Source organism: Leptidea sinapis, chromosome 5 (assembly GCF_905404315.1).
Source record: "Leptidea sinapis chromosome 5, ilLepSina1.1, whole genome shotgun sequence".
NCBI classification, from domain to species: domain Eukaryota; kingdom Metazoa; phylum Arthropoda; class Insecta; order Lepidoptera; family Pieridae; genus Leptidea; species Leptidea sinapis.
In genome coordinates, this window is record NC_066269.1 from 11,547,579 (window position 1) to 11,571,104 (window position 23,526).

Here is a 23,526-nt window from a genome sequence, read left to right on the forward strand (position 1 = left end):
CAGGGATGAAGCTGTCACACATATAATTCTGGAATGTTTATGAGTGGTCTAACCGGCAAAAACCTTATAAATATAAGACTGAATGCTCTGACATTTTGGATGGAGCTGGTCTGATTGGATTAACTGGAAAACAACTCACATAAAATAGATCCCATCAAAGGCCTATTACCTATTAAATAAGGCTTAAACCAAGCACTTTTGAATAGTTACTATAAATATTACTTTTATATTACTGAATTTACCATATGTTTGGAAAAAGTTGAGCTTGTGAGAAGAACATACAAGAAACTCAACAGCCACTATTTACAATCAAATAGAGTATTTTACAATGGCTGTAATATACATAACAAATAAGTTTGTAAGGTGCTGAATATAAATTATTTCATAAAAAGTAATACAGTATAGATACTGTTTAAATTATTGTATATTGGATGCATCAACCGCAAGAGCTTGAATTCATTGTATTGAATTTATAAACCTGTGATAATTATTTTAATATAAGAAAATACTATAGTTTGAATAGCAATATAAAAGTCCTAAAGTAACTATATATTATAAATGATACAAAAATATAATAAGTTCAATATTGAGACATGCATTGCCTGTGCTATGGGTTGCAGAACAACAATATTTAGTTGGCAGGCTCACTTACTACTCGGCTATATGGGAAGTCAAAATGGTAATAATGTATTAAAAGAACACAACAAATTGTGTTATATGTGTTATCTTATTTTTATATTTAATTGTGGGATATACACTATTATATTATTTTTATTTGATGTGTGGTTTCTATTTAACCCTGCAGGAAAATTATGAAGTTCATGATTGAATTTGGCTCTTTTCCCTTTATTTGCCTAAATATGGTTACGTGATATTATGTGATTTGCTGCAAATAAGTGAATTTTTACCTTTTACCTACTATACTTTGAAATTTTAGTCTTATAAATTGCAGAAATTTTAGAAATCGAATTTCAAATTAGATTAAATCTTGAAAGATTGTGAGAAACTTCATGTGTAGGCTTATTTACAAGTTGTTTTGTATGCCATGTATGGTCTAAAGTTCACATAACAATAATAAGCAGACTAGACAATATAATAATTTCCCAGCTATGAGCTATCCAATAAGAAAACGACACCATAATTGAGTAGAGGACATCAGTGAACTTGCCAATTGAAAATAATTGTCGCAAAAACATATTTGGAGGTCACTACAACATGATACAAATTACAAATAGTATAATTAATGTTATCAATAACGTAAACTAGTAGTAACCACCTAACTTACTATGACGTTTATGATCATGTTTTAAGTTGTACAACGCGAATCTCAGAATTTTAAAGTTTGGACGTAACCCAACCAATTTTAAAAGTTAAGGAATTCAATGCGTTTCAGATGAATAAAATACCTTGCTAAACTAGTCGGTTTGTTGCTTTTTTATACAAACACGTTCTGCAGTTTTCACCCTGATCGCTCAGACTCTCAGAGATACTATTCAAGGAACGAGTTTTTATACTTATCGGTAATCTGACCGCGTCTCCGTGCTCATACTATATGCTGTGGTGGTTCTAGTGGAAAATACCTAGGATAATCACATACACATCACTTCATTCATAACTCAAACCGGTGAAAACTAGTAACACAACGTAAATTAACACAAAATAACACAGATCACTGAAACACTAGTTACCCACCTTACTCTTAGTTATAATGTGTGTAGCTAGTTTTACGACGGCGAAATTTCCCGTGCCGATTGTCCGTTGTAATTCGTAATTGCCGACACATACTAACTGATCTATTGGGAAATGTTTGCTTTTGTGCAGTGGCTTGATATTGCAAGCCATTTTATCACACGCTCGCGACAAAATCCAATCGGGCAGACCATCCAGCCCAATGGATTTCCAACAACTGTTGTTAGTTCGTCTTTTTACCACTGAAGCGCTAATGTCATTCACGTCATTCGAGAAGGATGTACAACTACGGCTTTCAAGGTTTCATTAATAATTAAACCCACACAATCGATGCAATGAGATTTAAAATTATAAGCAAAAGTAAAATTATAGTAATTTTCTTATTATAAATTCAAATTTGTATATAGACATATTTAGCTTATCGCGTGTAAATCTCTTATCAGTAGTTTGTTATCAATTTAACGAGATATAGTTGCACCTCACTAGCACTTGGAAAATAGTAGCTCGATTCACGATCTAACCAAGTAGTGCTATCTCTCTCACACTGAATCTAAATCTCACGTGAAAATGAAATAGTATCATACGACGGGGTGGCCTGACGTCAGAGGTGGATTCTGACGTCATTCGCGGCAAATTCAAACGCTGGACTGAATACGTCAGAACTCAGACCAAATATCGATTTGGACAACTGAATTGGAACTTAAGGCGAGGTATACCCAACACTTTAGACAAAAACACTCTAACGTAATATCTTTATAGCCTTAGGTACATACACATAGACGCAGGCATAGCTGTAAGCTGAGCTACACGAAATACTCGATGCGGGTCGACGACTCCCATCCCGAAAGGATCTCGTCACAGATTACAGTTGCGCAAGAGTACTATTGTTATATTTTTTAAGCACTTTTTACTTTTTGAGATGTAAAGAAGTGATGTTTCTAAGGATTAATATAAAGTTAGCAATTGGAATACTACAATCACATAAGGGCAAATTCCATACAAACGTTGAAATTCAATTCTGCCGTCCAACTACCGCCTCATTGTTATCACATCTATTTCTCCAATGTTATGGAGTCTATTATCAACCGCCAACTCTTGGAATACCTAGAGATATCACCAGCTGATCAGCGACTGCCAGTTACAAGTTAATGCACCGTTCAAGAGAAAAAATCATTATAACCCAACCTCAAATTATGACATTTTTAAGGATTCGTACATTTTTATGTGAAGGAAAGGAAGGGAAATGCCTAGAATTCGTTTCTGGCACTCGCCAGCCGCCATCACGGCCCGCTCCGCAGTGCTCGTGCGTTGTCGAACATAACCTAACCTAACCAATTTTTATAAGTTATAATTGATAGAGCTTTATTCCACGATTATAGTGCTACTAATCTTATGACAAGGTAATACATAGTTTTACTGTTTTTCATTTATAATTGACACTTGACAGTTATTAGCTAGTTTTTAACCTCCCTGCGCCATGACAGCGCTCATCTATAGTTTTATTTACGTGATTTAACCGTTTTAGCTTAGAATATTTTTTTCGTTAAATTCTTAAAAACGGTGCTTAAACCTTGTAATAAGAGTAGTATCATTATAATCGTGGACTAAAGTTTTAACCAAACAAGAAACTCTTTATCTATGTGTAATATCACTTCGAATTTCCACAAATAAAACGAGGATGTCTTCGATTATAACAGATTTATTGGTGCTCGTGTGCACGGTTCGACAATCAGTTGACAACCAGTTTTAAACATTTCAAGGCTTACAGGTGACGTTTGTTTTCTACAAACGTCACCTGTCATTCTTTTAATGTTTGATAAAAATAAAAACTTCTTAACAACAAAGAATAGACAAATATTATGTAACCGATCTAGATAAATTATACAAATTATAGTAATAAATTGTGTAGGTATACAATTGATTCTTACAATCGGCCATCCTATTAAAGTGAGTCCTCGCACTTTTAGAGTTTCGTTCTCATACTTTCTACTTTGATTTGAAACTTAATATATATATAAATACTCGTATATGGTTTACAACAAATTTTGATATTATTTTATTTGAAATTACACTATATAACATAATAATTAAATATATTAACTTACATCAATTAAGTTATTCAGTATCCTAATAGTTACAATCAAATAGTATAACACTTCATGTTCATATATTAATTCATTCACTTTCTACTTATTATTCTATTGTTCTGATCTGCGAACATCTGTGCAATTAAGAGGCACTGTCCGCTCAGAACATATCTCAATCACGGTCACAATCCCTTTTCGCAATCGCGCACAGTCAGTCGTGATCTGCAGTTATCTATGCGTGAAGCACTAACTGCTCACAACCTATGCTTTCAGTGATTACACATGTATAATGAAAACTATCGCTCTCTTTCATTTTTGTTAAATCAATTCATTCACTTTTATCAATTCATTCACTTTCTACTTATTATTCTATAGTTCTGATCTGCGAACATCTGTGCAATTAAGAGGCACTGTCCGCTCAGAACATATCTCAATCACGGTCACAATCCCTTTTCGCAATCGCGCACAGTCAGTCGTGATCTGCAGTTATCTATGCGTGAAGCACTAACTGCTCACAACCTATGCTTTCAGTGATTACACATGTATAATGAAAACTATCGCTCTCTTTCATTTTTGTTAAATCAATTCATTCACTTTCTACTTATTATTCTATAGTTCTGATCTGCGAACATCTGTGCAATTAAGAGGCACTGTCCGCTCAGAACATATCTCAATCACAGTCACAATCCCTTTTCGCAATCGCGCACAGTCTGTCGTGATCTGCAGTTATCTATGCGTGAAGCACTAACTGCTCACAACCTATGCTTTCAGTGATTACACATGTATAATGAAAACTATCGCTCTCTTTCATTTTTGTTAAATCAATTCATTCACTTTTATCAATTCATTCACTTTCTACTTATTATTCTATAGTTCTGATCTGCGAACATCTGTGCAATTAAGAGGCACTGTCCGCTCAGAACATATCTCAATCACGGTCACAATCCCTTTTCGCAATCGCGCACAGTCTGTCGTGATCTGCAGTTATCTATGCGTGAAGCACTAACTGCTCACAACCTATGCTTTCAGTGATTACACATGTATAATGAAAACTATCGCTCTCTTTCATTTTTGTTAAATCAATTCATTCACTTTTATCAATTCATTCACTTTCTACTTATTATTCTATAGTTCTGATCTGCGAACATCTGTGCAATTAAGAGGCACTGTCCGCTCAGAACATATCTCAATCACGGTCACAATCCCTTTTCGCAATCGCGCACAGTCTGTCGTGATCTGCAGTTATCTATGCGTGAAGCACTAACTGCTCACAACCTATGCTTTCAGTGATTACACATGTATAATGAAAACTATCGCTCTCTTTCATTTTTGTTTTTAATTTTTCGTTGTTAATAGCCGCAATAATTAGATTCTAGTATAGTCTGTCGCGATCTGTGATCGTTACGTTATGCACTGTTCACTCGTGACCCATACCATCATAAAATATACATGTATAATCTATCTCAATCTATTTATAAACTAATCAATAAATTTTAGTTGAGTTCTTAATTAGAATCACTGTTCGGTCTATGTACATCATCTTTATTTACATCATTATTTAGAGTATTATTACAATCATCCTCGTCACTGTCGTTTTCGCTATCTACTCCTTTAAAATTTAACCATGGGTGTATCTTATCGATTGAGACTACGTTTTTTTCATATCTTTTCTTCCCTTTTTAGTAAGAGGGGTGTCTTTTACTGAAAATCGATCATTGGGTAGAATTTTGATAATCCTATAGGGCCCATGGAATTTTTGTATTAATTTCTTGGATTTCCCTAATCTATCCTTATCGAACAACGTCCTTTCTATCCTAATAAGGTCACCTATGTTATATTTTGTAGGTAATTTTCTTCGTTTATCGAAACGATTATTGGCTATGTTCTGTTCTTTCTCAATTTTATCCATAGTCTTATTTCTTAACTCTATCATATCATCTCCACTAACTCGCTCAACTGTCTCATTAATGACATCGCTTAATATATTTTCTGACGCGTTCGTTACTTTATAGCCGAATAACAATTCAGATGGGCTTTTACCGGTTGTTTTGTTAATCATAGTATTTAGCCCCAGTTGAACGTCGCCGACATATTCGTCCCAAGTGTTGTCATTTTTGCCGTGACATTTGGTACTTAGGGCATCCGATATCGTCCGATTGAACCTCTCCACCTGACCGTTCGCTCACGGAGTCGCCACCGCATTTAAAATATGCTTTATACCCATGCTAGATGTAAAACTTTTGAACTTTGCGCTCGTAAAGCACGTTCCGCGGTCGGTAATTAGTCGCGAAGGTACCCCAAAATAACTAAAATATTCTTTAAATATACGTATAGCCGTGGTTGTCTTTGTGTCTCTGACCGGTTTAATAGTTATAAACTTTGTAAAAGAGTCGATTACTACTAACAGGTATGTATTTCCTCTCCGCGAACGAACGAACGGGCCCAAGTGATCGACATGCAGGGTATGGAAGGGGATATCAGGTTTGGGAATGGGATGCAGCATTCTCTCTTTAGCTCCACCGGGTGTCTTATGGTAAGCGCATTCTAGACATGCGGCAACATATTTCTTAGTAAATCGACGCATTTTAGGAAACCAAAATGAACTTTTTAGTCTTTTTAATGTTTTCTCATAGCCGAAGTGACCTACGTCCACTATTTTGTATACGTGATCGCCTTTTAATTGGTAATTTTTGTGGACGTCCGCAATAAACTGTGTTTCTTTATTTGATAAAATTTCTTTAATTCTCATAACGTCTTCATCAGCACTTTGCACTGTCGCGATCCAATCTTTTTCTTCGAAAGCAAGCACATCAATGACATGAGGTCTAGCAGTAACTTCAGGCTCAGTTACCGGAGCGCGACTGAGGGCGTCCAAGTGCGTCATTTTTATACCGGATCTATACTCGATTTCACAATCAAATTCCTGGAGTTGAATCCACCAACGCCCTATTCTCGGTACTAAGTCTCGTTTAGTCATAGCTGTCCGTAGCGCATTACAGTCAGTTAAAATTTAAAATTTTAAACCCAACAGATACACGCGAAATCTATTCAATGATGATACCACTGCTAACGTTTCTAAATCATAGGATTTTTTTGTTCATCGCTAGTAGTTTTCCGACTATAATACGCCACGGGCTGTCACTACCACGCTGCATTAAAATGCCTGCAATGCCATATTTTGAGGCGTCGGTGTGCAACTCTGTCTCCAGTTTCGAGTCGTACAACGCAAGAATCGGTCTGTCCATTAACATTTTCTTAAGGGTTTCAAACGCGTTCGTATGTTCTTCAGTCCATTTCCAGTCGAATTTTTTTTTTAATAAGTCGGTTAAAGGTCGTGCGATTAAGGAAAAGATTTTCACAAACCTTCGGAAAAAACTGGCGAGACCTAAAAATCGTCTGACCTCATGGACGTTTTTTTGGTGTCGGAAAATTTGCAACGGCATTCGATTTTCGCGACCCTGGTCGTATACCTGATCCACTGACTTCAAAACCCAAGAAATCAATTTGTTCGTAAAAGAAGAAACATTTACTTAGTTTAAGAGTAAGCCCTGCGTCATGAATCGTGTTTAAGACCTCTCCCAACCTAGTCAAACCCTCCTCGAATGTTCGCGCTGGTATGAGAACATCATCCATGTAAATAAGAGTATAGTCAAGTTTTGATAAAACCTTGTTCATTGTTCTTTGGAGGAATCTGACTTATTATTATCATTAGCTGGTAATTTCGGACAATTAGTTGATAAATGTTTAATTTATTACAAATATTACATTTGAGTATTTTCTTAGTACATCTGAAACTATAATGGCCATTTTGATTACAGTTGTAACAAACTACGGGTCCTGTATTTTCGCGCAGACGGCTAACTTTCGAATGTGTCGTTTGATTCAAATTAACATTTGTAACGGTAGGTTTCTTGTCATTAGAGGTCTTTAACCTGATTTCCGAATCTCGTGGTTGTTGTTTGATCGATTAAAAATTTTCCAATACTTGTTCTGGCTCTTTAAATTTCGCAGCTTTAGCTCCTAAACTTCAATGATCGATCTTCTATGCCATGTAGTAAGCAGTCCACTGCACGTTTTCCTTTTATCTCGCAACGGTTCAAAAGGTTTATTTTATCATAATAATATAGTTCCAAAGAATCATTATATTTAGCTTTTCGGGATAACATCTCAGTCAACAATTCAGCGTAATCATCACTATGCGGAAAGGATTCTAACAGTTTAACATTCCACTCAGGCCATGAAAACGACATTGACGGCAATGTTTGATACCATGATTTTGCTACGCTACTCAGTTTAGGAAGTGCATAGTGAATTATCTGATCTTCACCCCACTTATATAATCGTGCACATTCCTCCACTTTGCTAAGCCAAGAATTAATAGTTTGGCCTTTGATCATGGGATCAAACTCTGGAATAACATTTCCTAACATGGGGAATTTATTTCCTTCCGGACGGTTATTAGAAATAGATTCAATCAATTTTGTCAATAATAACTGCGTAGTACTATCATTAAAATCGGAACGACTCACGTGTGTACGTCTCGGTGAAATGCTTCTGGATCGCCGTCTGCTCGCGCCGATACTCGGTGTACCATGGCCCCTCGATGACTTCGCACGTCGTCCAGAATATTCATCGCGTGAACTGCCACCATGTTCGTCATGCGGTGAACGGACTGTACGTGTCCATTTCCATTTGTGACGAAGCTCGTCCGAACCTTGACTTCGACTGGAATGACGACGACGTTGTGTTCTTTTTACATGAACCTCTGATTTTGTTCTGCCACGCGTCGTACTTCGAGATCTGCGATCACGCCTCAGTCTCGTTGAATGACTCCTGCTCCGACTTCTAGACTTCGTAACCTTAGATTTTCTTCTACGGCGTTGTTCACGAGTAGGTGTCATACGATCGGAATCACTATTCATATTTTCGCCACTAAAAGATCTTCAATTTAATATTTTATCACCACAAAATGGCTTTGGCGCGGAAATTACAAGTAGATTTTATTGATCCCACTTCTGAAATGTAATATCACTTCGAATTTCCACAAATAAAACGAGGATGTCTTCGATTATAACAGATTTATTGGTGCTCGTGTGCACGGTTCGACAATCAGTTGACAACCAGTTTTAAACATTTCAAGGCTTACATTTCATTCTTTTAATGTTTGATAAAAATAAAAACTTCTTAACAACAAAGAATAGACAAATATTATGTAACCGATCTAGATAAATTATACAAATTATAGTAATAAATTGTGTAGGTATACAATTGATTCTTACATATGCAATAAATTTTCTTTACTCATAGAATTCCATCATGAGATCTATATTTTTTACAACATTACAAATCTGAGCGTATGAACTATAACTTATTGCATAAAATAAAATGATTTCTTTTATAATATATGAGGATTTTTTTATTTCGCCTCAAAAATAGCGGAGAAATGAGGTAAGTACTTACCAAACATAAAAAAATCAACAGAGAAGACGGCTATAATAATCTAACACCTTGGATCCAATGAATAATCCTTAAATTAACACCCAAAACAAGTAAGTCCAACCCGCCGAAGATCTTTAGTGTTGATTCCATTAATTTTGACAGTCGAACCGAAGAATCGGCTCTTCGGAACCGATTCTACGATGGAGGATGCGTTTAACCCCTAACTAAAGCTTAGCGAAATCCACACTAAATATATTGTTGAAAGCAGGGGCGTGCATTGGTATTCTAGCAAGGTAGGCACTTTCGTTCTAACTAGTCGTAAATTGTTGAGCTTTGTAATAAGCAAGTATCCAGCGTGAGGAAAAATGAGAGGGTGTTCAATAGAAGTTTGGTAATTAAATACGGGCCCAAATTAAACTAAATTAATTAATTTTCACACTAGTTCTGTATTAATTTAGGTTCATAACAACGTAGGCAAGTCCTAATTGACTATATGATATGCACGCCCCTGGTTGAAAGTAACACGTGGAGAAAGTGAAAATGTCTATACAAGGCGCTGTCTCCTGGCGCCGACACAATCCTGCTTCAACCGTTGACTAGCTAGGGCTTTACTCTGCCCGATTGCTGTTTGAATATTTGCCACTGTGTCTTCGTAATTTATTCATAGAAGCTTAGAGTTTGTTTCTGTTAGTTTGTAAAATTTATCGATCTAGTTTTACAGTAATTATTTATATAATTTCTGGACGACCGAGCCTTGCTCGGATTTATAAGAATGTACAAAACTTGAACAAAAAAAACTAATAGGACATCTGGCTTCGAACCGGGGTCTTCTGCTTTCCGGATCATCAAAAGTCCCATCTGAGCTATTAGGTACAGTTTTGTATATATAGTGGCGTAATTTTACCTTTGTATTCTAATACTATTGTAACTTTTTCTCATTAAAACACGGATAAAACTACATATTTTAAAATTTAAACCCATCTAGATCGATATCTCGCCCCCGAAACTACCTGTATACTAAATTTCATTAGTCGTTGAAGCCGTTTCCGAGATTCAGAATATAAATATACTTACAAGAATTGCTCGTTTTAAAGATATAAGATTTGCTTGTTTTTGAATTTTTAGTAGTTGGTATTAAAATTCATTATAATAAAAACCCCTTTTGATCTTATTTCTCAGAATATTTATTCATATCATATAATATCCGCAAAATAGTGCTTGATTCAATAAATTTACTGTAGCTATCATTTGGTAAAGTGTAACTGTAGAAGAACCTACCGGAAATTTTTGAAAGTGAGATATTTCACGTGTGACAAGATATTATCCGACTATATGTAACCAATGAAATTTATAGGGAAATTGATATAAATATGAACCTTTCTAAAGTTTTTCAAATGAAATCAAAATTAAAATCACTTTATTATTGTAGGTCATGGAAATGACACTTATGAATGTCAAATTGTCATCAATGTCTGAATGTCAATGTGTGGACTTGATTTTCCTTAATCATTGCCTAATTAGTTAGCTACTCTAAAATTGTAAAATAATTTAAAATTTCAAAAAATAAGGTGAACTAAATTTAGGCGATAATTTCAAATTTCATATTCAAATATTTTTATTCAAAATAGGAGTACAGTACACGAGTACAAAATATTCGGTATCTAGGCATTACGCTTGACTTCAAGAGAATATTGATTTGAAATTACGATTACATACCTATTTATATTATAGAAAAAAACTCAGCTATTTTTATAAGATGACTTTATACTAGGTAGGTACAGTTTTAAAGTTAAAGAAGACAACCCTAATGTCGTCAGAAGAGGTAAGAGTCACGCGACAGAAAGATAGGCAACTTCTAGTTGAATAAAAATGTAAGTTGACCGCAATAGTCCCTATTTCTTTAATAGATTTTGCGGGGTGCGACTTCTGTACTTGTACTATTACATAATCTTTGGTTAGCGCTCTTCCACTGAGCTAGCCGTACGAGTGAGGTATCGTTCATAAACGCTTGTTCAACTCGCAGGTTGCGAAGCTGTGGAATGAGCTTCCTTGTGCGGTGTTTCCGGTACGATACGACATGGGTACCTTCAAAAAAATCGCGTACACCTTTCTTAAAGGCCGGCAAAACTCCTGTAATTCCTCTGGTGTTGCAAGAGAATGTTGGCAGCGGTGTTTATTTAACACCAGGTTCGTACGTACGCTCGTTTGTCCTCCTTTTCCATATAAAAAAATGTTTAATTTAATATATTAAAAATTACAGAAGCTTGTTGAACATATTATAAAAAGAGTTCTTTGTGAGTTAAATAAATTTGTCTCGTTTTTGTTTAAATTTAAATCCAAATAATATGTATGTATATAATCTTGATTGAAACAGTTTTCCACTAAGCGGATAACAGATTCAAAATCAGTGTAATGTTTTGATACAAACATACAAACATAGCAACATAAATAAAAGCTCAATAATAAAATTAAGTTTTATTAAGGTTTTGTACAAAATTTTAATAACTGAACTGCAAGTAAAGTTTCTCACAATAATAAGAAGTAAAACAAACGTAACTTTCTTCGAGTTTTCTAGGTCTTCGCGTCCCTGGAGAAAGGTTTCCGTTGATTCGATCAACGGAAACCTTCAAGTGGACTGTTCCTGTAATTATGACTGTTTCAGGTTTCGTACTGTATCAAGTATCCTTTATATCCTATCTCGAGTTTTTTAATCTCTTCAATTTAACTCGTAGAAAACTGACAATTCGCACAAAATGACAATTTTTTTCTGTTCCATCAAATAACTCCTCCTCCTCCTCGCGTTATTTTCCTCATTACTGAGGGTCATCTCGCCCGCTGTATCAGTTTCTCTCGTACGATTTCCCTCCATCTGCTGCTGCATCCTTAGCTTCGTGAAGGGCATTGTGGAAGATGTGATGTTCAGAGAAAATCGTATTTGGTCCGACCTTCTCGTGGGATTGCGTCCTCTGGGACATTTGCCACCTACCTTGCCTGTCACCATCAGCTGTTCAAGATTGTGACCCTCTTACGAGTCATATGTCCGAAGAATATATATAAATATATAACCAGCACTCTACGAAGGCATATAGGGAAAAGTCTAGTTTTGACATTAAGCTCTCTCAGAATAGACACGATGGTGCGAAACACGGTCGAAATCAAATTTACGAGATGACAATTTCTGTGACCACTACTAACTCCTCCTCGTGTTCCTCACTCTTATCGTGTGTGATAGTAATAGCATGCTTACTAATTAGTGTGGGACATGACGTGCATCGACATTCTAATTACACGATTTTGTTACTATGATATAAAAGAAGGGCTGGGAGATACATATAAGTTTTTCTCTCCGTCTCATAGCCCCTTTACGATCTAAAGTAGCTTCATAACACTTACCAAATGTTATTGCAATATGTTACGTTAGGTATGGTAAATATAAGTAATATAAATTGAACTTAATATTAAATTAAACCAAAGGAAGTCTAGATCATCGGTCAATCTTGTGTGGGTCTACCAACACTACGTCTTCCGGTACGTGGTCGCCACACGTGGACTTTACTGCCCCAACGGCCATCTGTCCGTCGAACTATAATAATAATATTTAATTAAAAGTAATAAATTATTGTATATTGTATGTACAGGGTGGTCCAAAAGTCAGTTAACATTTGAATCGGTTGCCGCGTCTAGCAGCGGCGGCGGAGGGGAGTGGAGGGGTTACGCATTGCAAGAACGGCCAATGGGAATTTAGTACCATGGCGTCGTTTAGTGGTAGTTAACGTGCGTTTTGTGTACGCGAGTACTATCGAAAAAATGATTCTACGACCTAAGCTCAACGAAAGTTTTGCAATCATTACAAGATACGACACAAAAATCAAGCTCCATCAGGTGTGTTAATTAAAAAATGGGTGCTCAAGTTTGAGAAGACGGGTTCAACAATGGATTTACCTCGATCTGGCCGGCCTAGAACGTCGAGGGACCCCGAAAACGTGGAGCGAGTAAAATCGTCTGTTCGTGACCAACCTGGACTTTCAACTCGAAAGCGGTCCTTAACGTGCCAAGATAATGATGTATTAAACCGCATTCTCAAGAAAGATTCAAGTCTACATCCCTATAAAATCCAAATGGTGCAGGAATTAAGGCCTCAGGACCATTCCCCTGTAGGTTGCAGTTTGCGAACGAAATGGTAGAGCGATTCACCAGTTTTACAAACATTTTCATCCTTAACGTGCCAAGATAATGATGTATTAAACCGCATTCTCAAGAAAGATTTAAGTCTACATCCCTATAAAATCCAAATGGTGCAGGAATTAAGGCCTCAGGACCATTCCCCTGTAGGTTGCAGTTTGCGAACGAAATGGTAGAGAGATGCACCAGTTTTACAAACATTTTTTTCTGAACGAGGCACACTTCCACCTAAATGGGCATGTTTATATACAAAATTGTCGTTATTGGAGTGACACTTTGTCATGGTGATCAAAAACCCCTGCATTCCAGCCAACCAACCCAGTAACTCTTGACGAATTAAAGGATCGTATTCGCACAGAAATCCAAAACATCTCAACAGAAACATGTAAAGCTGTGATAGAAAATTTCCGCTCTAGATTGCAGCAATGCCAGAATAATGAAGGATTGCATATGGATAATGTGATTTTTAAGAAATGAATCCCCTTTTGTTTACTATCGAAAACAATAAACAATTTTGATCTACTGTAATTAGTTTTTTTTTAATCATCATTCCAATTATAAACGGACTTTTGGTCCAACCTGTACCTTTAGAGCTTGAAATGATTGTTTGTGTAAGAATGCTTTGTGAACATGATGGTCGTGATATCTGTTATAAATAGTAATCGCATCAAACAAATACAATGATTTATTAACTAACTACAACAGGTTGACCAGGCACCAGAAGCAGCACTCGTTGACCAGTTGATGTATGGACTAGCCATCGCCCCGTCGCACATATTTGAAAGAAGATAACGACCCGGTACACGACGCAAGCTGCAAGCAACGTAGTGAGCATGACGAACCATGTTATAGCCTTAGAAAGACGTCTAGACAGAGACTCTTGTTGTTAGACAACCGATAAAACAGGCTAGCAATATAAGTTTAGTGTGCGTGACAAGCTACGTCTTATAGTCGCGATTTGTATGACGCATTGTGTTAGTGTGCGTGAATCGCTACAAATAGAGGGTAGTTCTAAACTCAATATTTTTAGACGTTTTCACAGCTGTCATAGTCTATCTAGACGTGTATAAATGATCTAAGGTTATAGCATACCTATGCAAGATAACTAGAAAATTACTAGCTGACCCAGCAAACGTTGTATTGCCGATATTAAAATCGCGATACAAAAGTAACTGTTGATCGTAGATGGGTGAAAATTGTTGATTGAAGTTGTATGTATTTTTTAATGCTGACTCATAATCAAACAAATTTAAAAAAAAAAGTCGTGTGGACAACCCTTAATATTTAGGGGGATGAAAAATAGATGTTGTCTGATTCTCAGACCTACCCAATATGCACTCAAAATTTCATGAGAATCGGTCAAGCCGTTTCGGAGGAGTTCAAAGTTTAACACAATGATACGAGAATTTTATATATTAGAAGATAAAAAAACGTTTAAAAAAACCGACTTCAGAAATTGAAAATAATAAAATAACTTAATAAAGATTTAATTTAATAAACCTCTTGTGCAAAGCTTTATATTATACCTTTAATGTCAATAAAATACTATTATTTGTGTACTTATAATATTAGTTTAAGTCGGTGAAAGCCCGCTTGGGTTGTATGGTTATAGACGAAGATATCCCGCTCAAAGTCACACATGGCGAGTGTAGGTACTTGCTCTTACATTCAGTTTGGATTAAATTGGTTTCAGCAAATTAGGTTCTTACCCCTTCTAGTAAAGTCCGATTCATTAAATTACTATAATAATAAATTTATTGCCAAATTTAAGAAACGTACAAAGTTAGCAAGACACACTTAATCTAAATTGTGAAAACTTAAGTACATTGTAGATTCTTTGTGAGTGCTGAGTGGTGGTTTTACTGTGCTGTGGAAAACCCAATTACTTAAATAAATAGTTATTGCTATTTGATTCGCGGAACATAGTAGAATATTAGCAGAAAATAAGAGTAAATTAGGAAAATAAATGAAATAGAACAAAAAACTACTAAACATGCAACGATGTGAGTGTGTGTCAATGTGTGTTTGCATTTTTTTTTATGGAATAGGAGGAGAAACGAGCGTACGGGTCACCTGTGTTAAGTGATCATCGCCGCCCACAATCTCTTGCACCAGAGGAATCACAGGAGCGTTGCCGGCCTTTAAGGAAGGTGTACGCGCTTTTTTGTGTGTAAGCTTAAATTAATAATATTTCCACAATTTAAAATAACCAATTTTAGTCAATGCACTCCCCATAGCACGCTTTCACTGCACTATAAACCGAAAAGAAGATGCGTGCTCGATATAGAGACTGAAATTTTTGAAAACAAAAGAAATCAAGAATCCTAACAATAGAAGATCGAAAGAAACATGGTAAAACTAATGAGTCAACCACAGAACAGGTAATAAGTAGATTATTAACCGAGGGTCGAAAGAATCATTTCCCGAGGTACCTATTTAGACGCCCGAGTGCAGCAAGGTCGGCTATAGTCCGAGTAGGAATTGATTATTTTACCCGTGTTAAGCACTTTACTTTTCATTTCGAATATGAGAAAGATAAAAGAAGTTGTTTATCTAAACTATTTATTGATAATATATAATAATTGTAACGGGTGGAGTGGAGTGGTGCGGTAATCGGAGGAGGGGTGAAGAGTGCAGCAGAGGAGACTGGCGGGAGAGGCGAGGAGGGGAGAGGGGATGATATAAAATGGCGTGACTAGTAGCGGAGCGTGAGACCTGAGAGAAACCGGACGACCCGATCCCATTGCACTTGGGCTTTCCCAAGGGTGACGGTTCGCGGCTATAACCATTAGGGATAGCTGCATCACTTCCGACCCCCGTTGCTCCCTGCCCTCAGCAGGGAGGCTCCCACAGCATGGCTCCTCCATCAGCGGAGGCCCTCAACACCATGATGCCCCAGATTAAGGCATTACTTAAAAATTTCTCACCCGAGGATACCCAAGACATTCCATGGCCACCACCACCACCCAGAGTCAGCCCCTCGCTGACTCCCCCGCGTCCCCCGACGAGCCCAACGCTCATGCCTTAGTTTCTGCAGACATGGAGTTCTCAGACTCCGCCTCCTGCGGCCGCAAGCGGCCAGTCCATTCCTCCTCGGAGGAATCAGATAACGGAACACTCACTGGTTCCGTACTCGACACCTCTCTCCGTCCCTATCGTCCCTCAGACGATTCATTCCAACTGGTTCAGTCCAGAAAGAAGCGTCAGGCCAAGCGCATCGCGTCTGATAAGATTTCAACCTCCTCTTCCTACCCAGTACCATTAATGTCCCTCGACATTAGTTTACCCCCGGACTCTGTCCCCTCCTCTTGCCAACCGGCGACACGCTCGCCCGTCCACCCTAATAACAAGCCTGGAGGCTTGTTATAATCTTTCTCCGTGATAAGCCAAAGTTGACATACGTAGCCCAACTTTGCATCGATCACAAGGTGCGATACACCCGTGCCTCAAACACAGGTGAGGCAATACGCATAGTCGTACCGACCACGGACGACTTTCGCAACCTCACCCTCCTCCTCTCGCGTAACAACGTGCCTTACCACACTTATGCGCTCCCGGAAGAGCGCAAGGTCAAGGCTGTCCTCCGAGGCCTCCCGTACGAGCTCTCTAATGAGCTCATACAGGAGGACCTTGTCAAGAAAGGCTTTCCGGTCGAGGCCGTACATAAAATGTACAGCCGTACCGGGAAGAAGTACCCGTTAGCGTTAGTCATTCTAACTAACGTCCCTGAAGCCAGTGAACTTTTCAAAGGAGAGTTCACCGTATGTGGGCTCTCCAACATACGTGTGGAAGCCCCACACAAGAGGGGGTTCCCCGGTCAATGTCACCGCTGCCAGATGTATGGTCACGCAGCGGCAAACTGCTCTGCCCCTCCCAGGTGCGTAAAGTGCCTCGAACCCCACAGCACCAAAGAGTGCAAACGCACTCGCGACGAGGTAACACCTCCCGCATGCGTGCTCTGCGGGCAGGAGGGCCATACCGCGAATTATCGCGGATGCCCTTGTGCCCCTCGTTCCGCCCCGAGGGCTGCTAATAAGCAGACTTCCAGGCCGCCAAAACAAAGGCCACCTCTGGCCTCTAACACCCAATCCCATTTTCCTCATATGAGGAATAAAACTGTCGGGCCCCAACTCTCCACCTCATGGAGACAATCAGCCCCTCCCTCTCAGGCATTCAATGTCTACTCCGGCCCCGCCCCGGCCACCTTCAGTGGCCCCAGGCGGGCAGTACCTCCCCAGGCTCAATCACAGGTGCAAAGCACCCTGAAAGACCTGGAAGAGATCTACGCCTCACTAGGCGAAGTCGACATCCACGAAATATCCATCCTGGCACGGAAACTCAGGACGGCTAAGTCCTCCAAGGAGCGCCTCTTTGCGCTGAAGGAGCACCACCATTTGGTGGCCTCCTTGTAATACCTAAAGCGCTTAACGCTTACTACATAGTGCGGTATGAGTGAAGCCTAGGGGCGTATCACTCGATCTAACCAAATCACTATTTTTAATTTTTTCTCCTCTTTCAATCTTTCGTCTGACCTGGATTGACAGGTACCAGATACATGTAGCCTCACCTCCCGTATGTGATCATCCTTCTGATGTCGCCAAGTCTCTATTAGACAGCACCTTCTGTGCATTCCCAGCGAACACTCCCTAGGGTGTGCCGCTTGCGCCTCTCTTCCCCGAGAGATGGTCGCCTACGATGAAGGCTTAGAGGGCACACTGCCCAAAGCCAACCTCAGGGGTGTTTAGTGGGTAGGCACTTAGGTTCTTACGTGAGTCCCACATAACCAACGCAGCCTTAGGCTGCGTTGGTATGCATGAGCATTCACCACCTCCTTCGTAATCCCGGAGGGTAGCCCTTTCCCTTTTCTAAAATTTTTGTACTAAGATTACTGTAATTGAAAATATATATAATTTTTCTTATTTTTTTATTTTTATTTAAATATACGTAGAAGTTTTCTTATTTTTTCAAATTAATTTAAAATCAATGTAAAAGTTCAGAAGTGGCATTTTTACCACGTGCCAAGAAGATGAAGCGTTTCCGGCGTCATTATTCTGGTAATAGTACAAAATCCAAGAAAATAAGAAGTAATGAACACGTGAGTAACAATGAAGATAATAACTCCTTAACCGAAAGTGTTGATTCCATAATATCGCAAAACATTAGTGAAGTAATTAGTAAATTTCAAAATAACAATAATTCGAGGATAGATAAATTACTCCATACGGATAAATTAATTCCTGAATTTGATCCTGAAAATCGTGATTTGAATGTGCAGAATTGGTTAAAGAAAATTGATCAATTAGGAAATATTTACGATTGGTCCGAAGAAGTAAAATCATTTCACCTTCAATCTAAATTACAAGGTCAAGCACGGGTGTGGTTTAACCGCTTGGATTCCTATAATTATTCATGGGACGAGTGGAAAAACCTACTCACAAGAGCTTTTCCCGGTCACCACGATTTTGCAACTCTATTGGAGGAATTAATGAACCGTAAGAAATTACCTAACGAATCTATGACGAAGTATTTTCAAGAAAAGTTAACCATGTGTTACAGATGCCAGCTAAGTGATAAGGCTGCTGTTTCGTGTATTATTAGAGGGCTACCGCACGAGTTGCATGCTAACGCTCAGGCATACCAGTGCTCGAGTCCCGACGAGTTGTACGAGGGATTTTTGTCAGCCGTTGATAATTACCAAATGACGCAGGTAACCAAGAGCTTAGTGAGTAACAGGAACATAACATGTCGGCTGACGGAAGCATCTGGTAGTAAAAATGCTCGTCAGCAACCTATATGCTATCGATGCAATGAAGTTGGACACATTGCTCCCGAGTGTAGCGCACCGGACAAACGTAAGTGTTATAGATGTGGGAAGCAAGGCCATGTTGCCACGAATTGTAAACACATGCACCTGCGCCAAATGCAAGCAATAAAAGTCACGAAAAGAAGGTACAAGTCTTGTTGAATCTAAATGACAATTATAAGAAGAAGGTAAAAGTAAATGGAGTTCTCGTTAAATCTTTTATCGATACCGGAAGTGAATTAAATGTGATTACGAAGACCGCTGCAGATGCAATCAATTTAAAAATGGAACCATCCAATACCATGTTAAAAGGATTTGCAGGTTCGGCCGTTAAAGCTGACGGCTTAGTACATTTTGATTTGAATGTTGATGACATCCAATTACGTACAACTGCAGTTGTCACACGAGAAAATTTAGGAGACAGCATTATTAATTGGACAGCCAGTCATAAATAATGAAAAAGTTGTTTTGAGTATATCAAAAGATGGTGCTTTTTTCAAAAAGGTAACAGTTACTAATTTAAATCTTATCGACACAATTGAAGAAGCGTTATGTTTCAGAGTTTTAGTAGCCGAAGATACTGAAGTCCCGATCGGAAGCAGCCCCGTGAGTGTGTACGTAGCCAATCCACCTCCTGGAAATTTGAGCACAAAACCGAGACAATACAGCTTAAGTGGAGTCGTGTATGCTCTTGGACGTGGAGTTTTACGGGAAGGTAAGGGCTACATCAAAGTCTGTAACATCGGGGCTCAGCCGATAATGTGGAAAAAGGATGAGACGATCACTAGAGCGGAGAGGTGCGACATTGTGCCAGAGGTGAGTGCAAATATGTTTTTAGTGAGTAGTGGCGAGGAGAGTGATATAGGTGGTGTAAAACTTGATGATATTGACATAGGTAATATATGTGACGGAGATAAAAGTAAAATATATCAACTTTTGTTTATGTATTCGGTTTGTTTTGCGAGTACTGTCAAAGAGATAGACGTTACGGATTTAGGGCAAATGGAAATAAAACTTACAAGTGATATTCCTATTAATAGAAAACCTTACCGTTTAGCTCATATGGAGAGAGAAGTAGTAGCTAGAAAAATTAACGAGATGTTAGAGGGCAATATTATTAGGGAATCATCATCAGAATATGCTTCGCCCATTATTTTAGTTCGCAAGAAAAATGGCGATTATCGTTTGTGTATCGATTATAAGTCGTTGAACTCTATAACCGTTAAGGAATGTTTTCCTCTCCCACATATAGATGACCAGTTGTCAAAGCTAGCCACTAAGAAAATATTTACAAATCTAGATTTATTTTCTGGTTACCATCATATTAAAATTCATCCAGATTCTATAAATAAAACTGCTTTCATAACACCGGACGGGTTATACGAATTTTTGAGGGTACCCTTTGGTTTGGCAAATGCACCGTCGGTTTTTATGCGTGTTATTCAAAAATTAGTACGAATGGTGGGTAGTGATGAAATTATTTGCTTCATGGATGACATTATATTGTCAACAGTTGACGTTTCTGCGGGTTTAGAGTTATTACACAAAATATTTTGTAAATTACGACAAAGTCACATGAAACTGAATGTGCGTAAGTGTTCTTTTTTAAAGTCTAGTGTTTCATTTTTAGGACACGAAATTAGTAGTGAAGGAATAAAACCAGGAGATCATAAAATTGCGGCCGTTTCAAAATTTAATCAACCAAATAATTTACATGACTTGAGGCAATTTTTAGGGTTGTGTAGTTATTTTAGAAAGTTCGTTAAAAATTTTGCGATTTTAGCTAAGCCTCATAGTGATTTGACAAAAAAGAATAATGTGTGGCAATGGGGTCATGAACAGATGTAAAGTTTTGAGTTACTTAAATCAAGACTAATTTCTCGTCCAGTTCTAGCTTTGTACGATGAAAAATTGTCGTGCGAAATTCATACGGATGCTTGTAAAAGTGGGTTAGCTGGAATTTTGTTACAAAAACAGGAAGATGGGAATTTAAAGCCAGTTTTTTATTTTAGTAGGGTAACCACTCGAGAAGAATCCTTGTATCAAAGCTATGAATTAGAGACGTTAGCCGTGGTGGCGTCACTCAAGCGTTTTCGTGTTTACGTTTTAGGCAAGCTAGTTAAAATTGTTACCGATTGTTCCGCAGTCAGATATACGTTACAGAAAAAAGAATTAATACCTAGAATAGCACGATGGTGGTTAATAATTCAGGAATACGATATTGAAATAGAATATAGGCCGGGTGACAGAATGAAACATGTCGATGCTCTCAGTCGGAACCCTATTAGTGTACCTGTTGATCATTATGATCAGTGTAATTTGCTACAAATTTCAAATGAAGATTGGTATTTAACTGTACAATTACAAGATGAAAAATTAAACAATATTATTAAGCAACTAAAAGAGGGTAATGCATGTAATGACGTGATTAATAATTACAAAATTAAAAATGATCGTTTATATAGAAAAACTTTTAACGGGGAAAAACTCGTAGTTCCTTCTTTTGCTCGTTGGAAATTAATGCAAAAATTCCATGGTCAAATAGGTCACGTAGGTATTAAGAGGTGCGATGAGTTAATTAAAGCTGATTATTGGTTTCCAAAAATGACACGTTTTATCAAAAAGTACATAAATTCATGTTTAGAGTGCGCATATGTTCCCATATTGTGTGGGTGATTATGGTAAGCCCGCCGGAGAGTTACATCCAATTCCTAAACCGTCATCACCAATGGACACAGTACATATCGACCATTTAGGTCCCTTCAGTAGGTCACCAAAAGGTTATCAGTATATACTTATGATTGTCGATTCTTTTACAAAATTCTTGATTGCACGCCCCACAAGAACCATAAACTCTATGGAGACTGTCAGGGTACTCAAAGACATGTTTAGTTTATTCGAATACCCCAAAAGAATCATATCGGATAGGAACTTAGCTTTCACAAGTAGAGTATTTAAAGAATTCTCCATAGAATATAACTTTCGTCACACAGTTAATGCTATAGCGTGCCCGCGTGCTAATGGCCAAGTGGAGAGATACAACAGAACTCTACTTGATGCTGTGCGTACGCGAGTTAGAGATCCAAATATGTGGACTGACTGTTTACCAGATGTCGTGTGGGGAATAAACAACATGATAAGTGAGAGCTTGGGTTATCATCCTTTTGAAATTCTATTTAGCAGTAGACTAATGCCAAACTTGACAAACGAACACAGTGAAGCTAGTAGTAGTACGTCTGTTCAAGAAAAACGAGAAATTGTTTCTCGTAGGTAACAACATCGGAGCGAAGTTATGAAAAGAAATTTTGATAAACGACATAAGCCTGAAAGTTTGCTAAGGGCGATTTGGTCTTATGGAAGCAGGCGCCTACTGGTGGTGAAGTAAAGAATGTAAATACAAAATTACAAGCACTTTATTCGGGGCCTTATATCGTACAAAAGGTATTACCTAACGGGCGATATGAAATTCGAAGTATAAAAGGCATGCGAGGATATAAAAAGTTTACAGGGGTTGTAGCCGCAGACTCTATAAGACCATATCGCAGTGCCCCACAGTGTAGTGAGACTAGCAGTGATGAAGAAATAGTTGATAGGAATGATTTGATTGATTTATTGGAGAGCTAATGATGTTTTTTTTGTGCCAATTGCGGCGCAATTGTTACAGGATGGCCGACTGTAACGTGCGGAGTGGAGTGGTGCGGTAATCGGAGGAGGGGTGAAGAGTGCAGCAAAGGAAACTGGCGGGAGAGGCGAGGAGAGGAGAGGGGATGATATAAAATGGCAAGTGCATTATTTTTCTAAAATTTTTGTACTAAGATTACTGTAATTGAAAATATATATAATTTTTCTTATTCTTTTATTTTTATTTAAATCTACGTAGAAGTTTTCTTATTTTTTCAAATTAATTTAAAATCAAAGTAAAATAATATTAGTAACTAGGACCTATTTAAAATTTGTTGTCAAATTAGGACAATTTATGTCGACTTTTTAAATTTTAAATATGGAATTCACCGCGTATTTGTTGCGGCTTATTCCGCTCAAAAAAGTTTACGCTATGTTCACACTGGCTGTTTAGAAAGTCACATGGCCGCAGCATATTTTTTAATTAGTTTGTTTTTACATAAAACTCTTCACAGCTGACAACAGTTCTATTTTCAAAGTTAATGTTTCCAAGTTTCCCCTAAGGTGGGAAGTAATTTGTATGAGTTTTTCCCTCTGTATGCAGGGAAGCAGCATTTTCCACCCAATAATCAGATCAAGACAACGAGTATGAGAAATGAAAAAGACATTTAAACTGTTCTGTGGAGTCAACCCATCATAAAAGAA

At 37.9% G+C, this 23,526-nt stretch overlaps 1 protein-coding gene across 5 annotated transcripts in view; it reads right to left on the reverse strand.

Moving 5' to 3' along the window:
- LOC126964466 (serine/threonine-protein kinase SIK3 homolog) overlaps positions 1–1,894 on the reverse strand; it is a 68,486-nt gene extending 66,592 nt beyond the window's left edge. For all 5 annotated transcript variants that reach the window (XM_050807585.1, XM_050807587.1, XM_050807584.1 and 2 more), the window contains exon 1: positions 1,693–1,894. In XM_050807585.1, the coding sequence (XP_050663542.1) occupies positions 1,693–1,842 (150 nt within the window). In that variant the 5' untranslated portion in view covers positions 1,843–1,894. The remainder of the gene's footprint in view (positions 1–1,692) is intronic.
- Between the last annotated feature and the right edge of the window lie 21,632 nt (positions 1,895–23,526).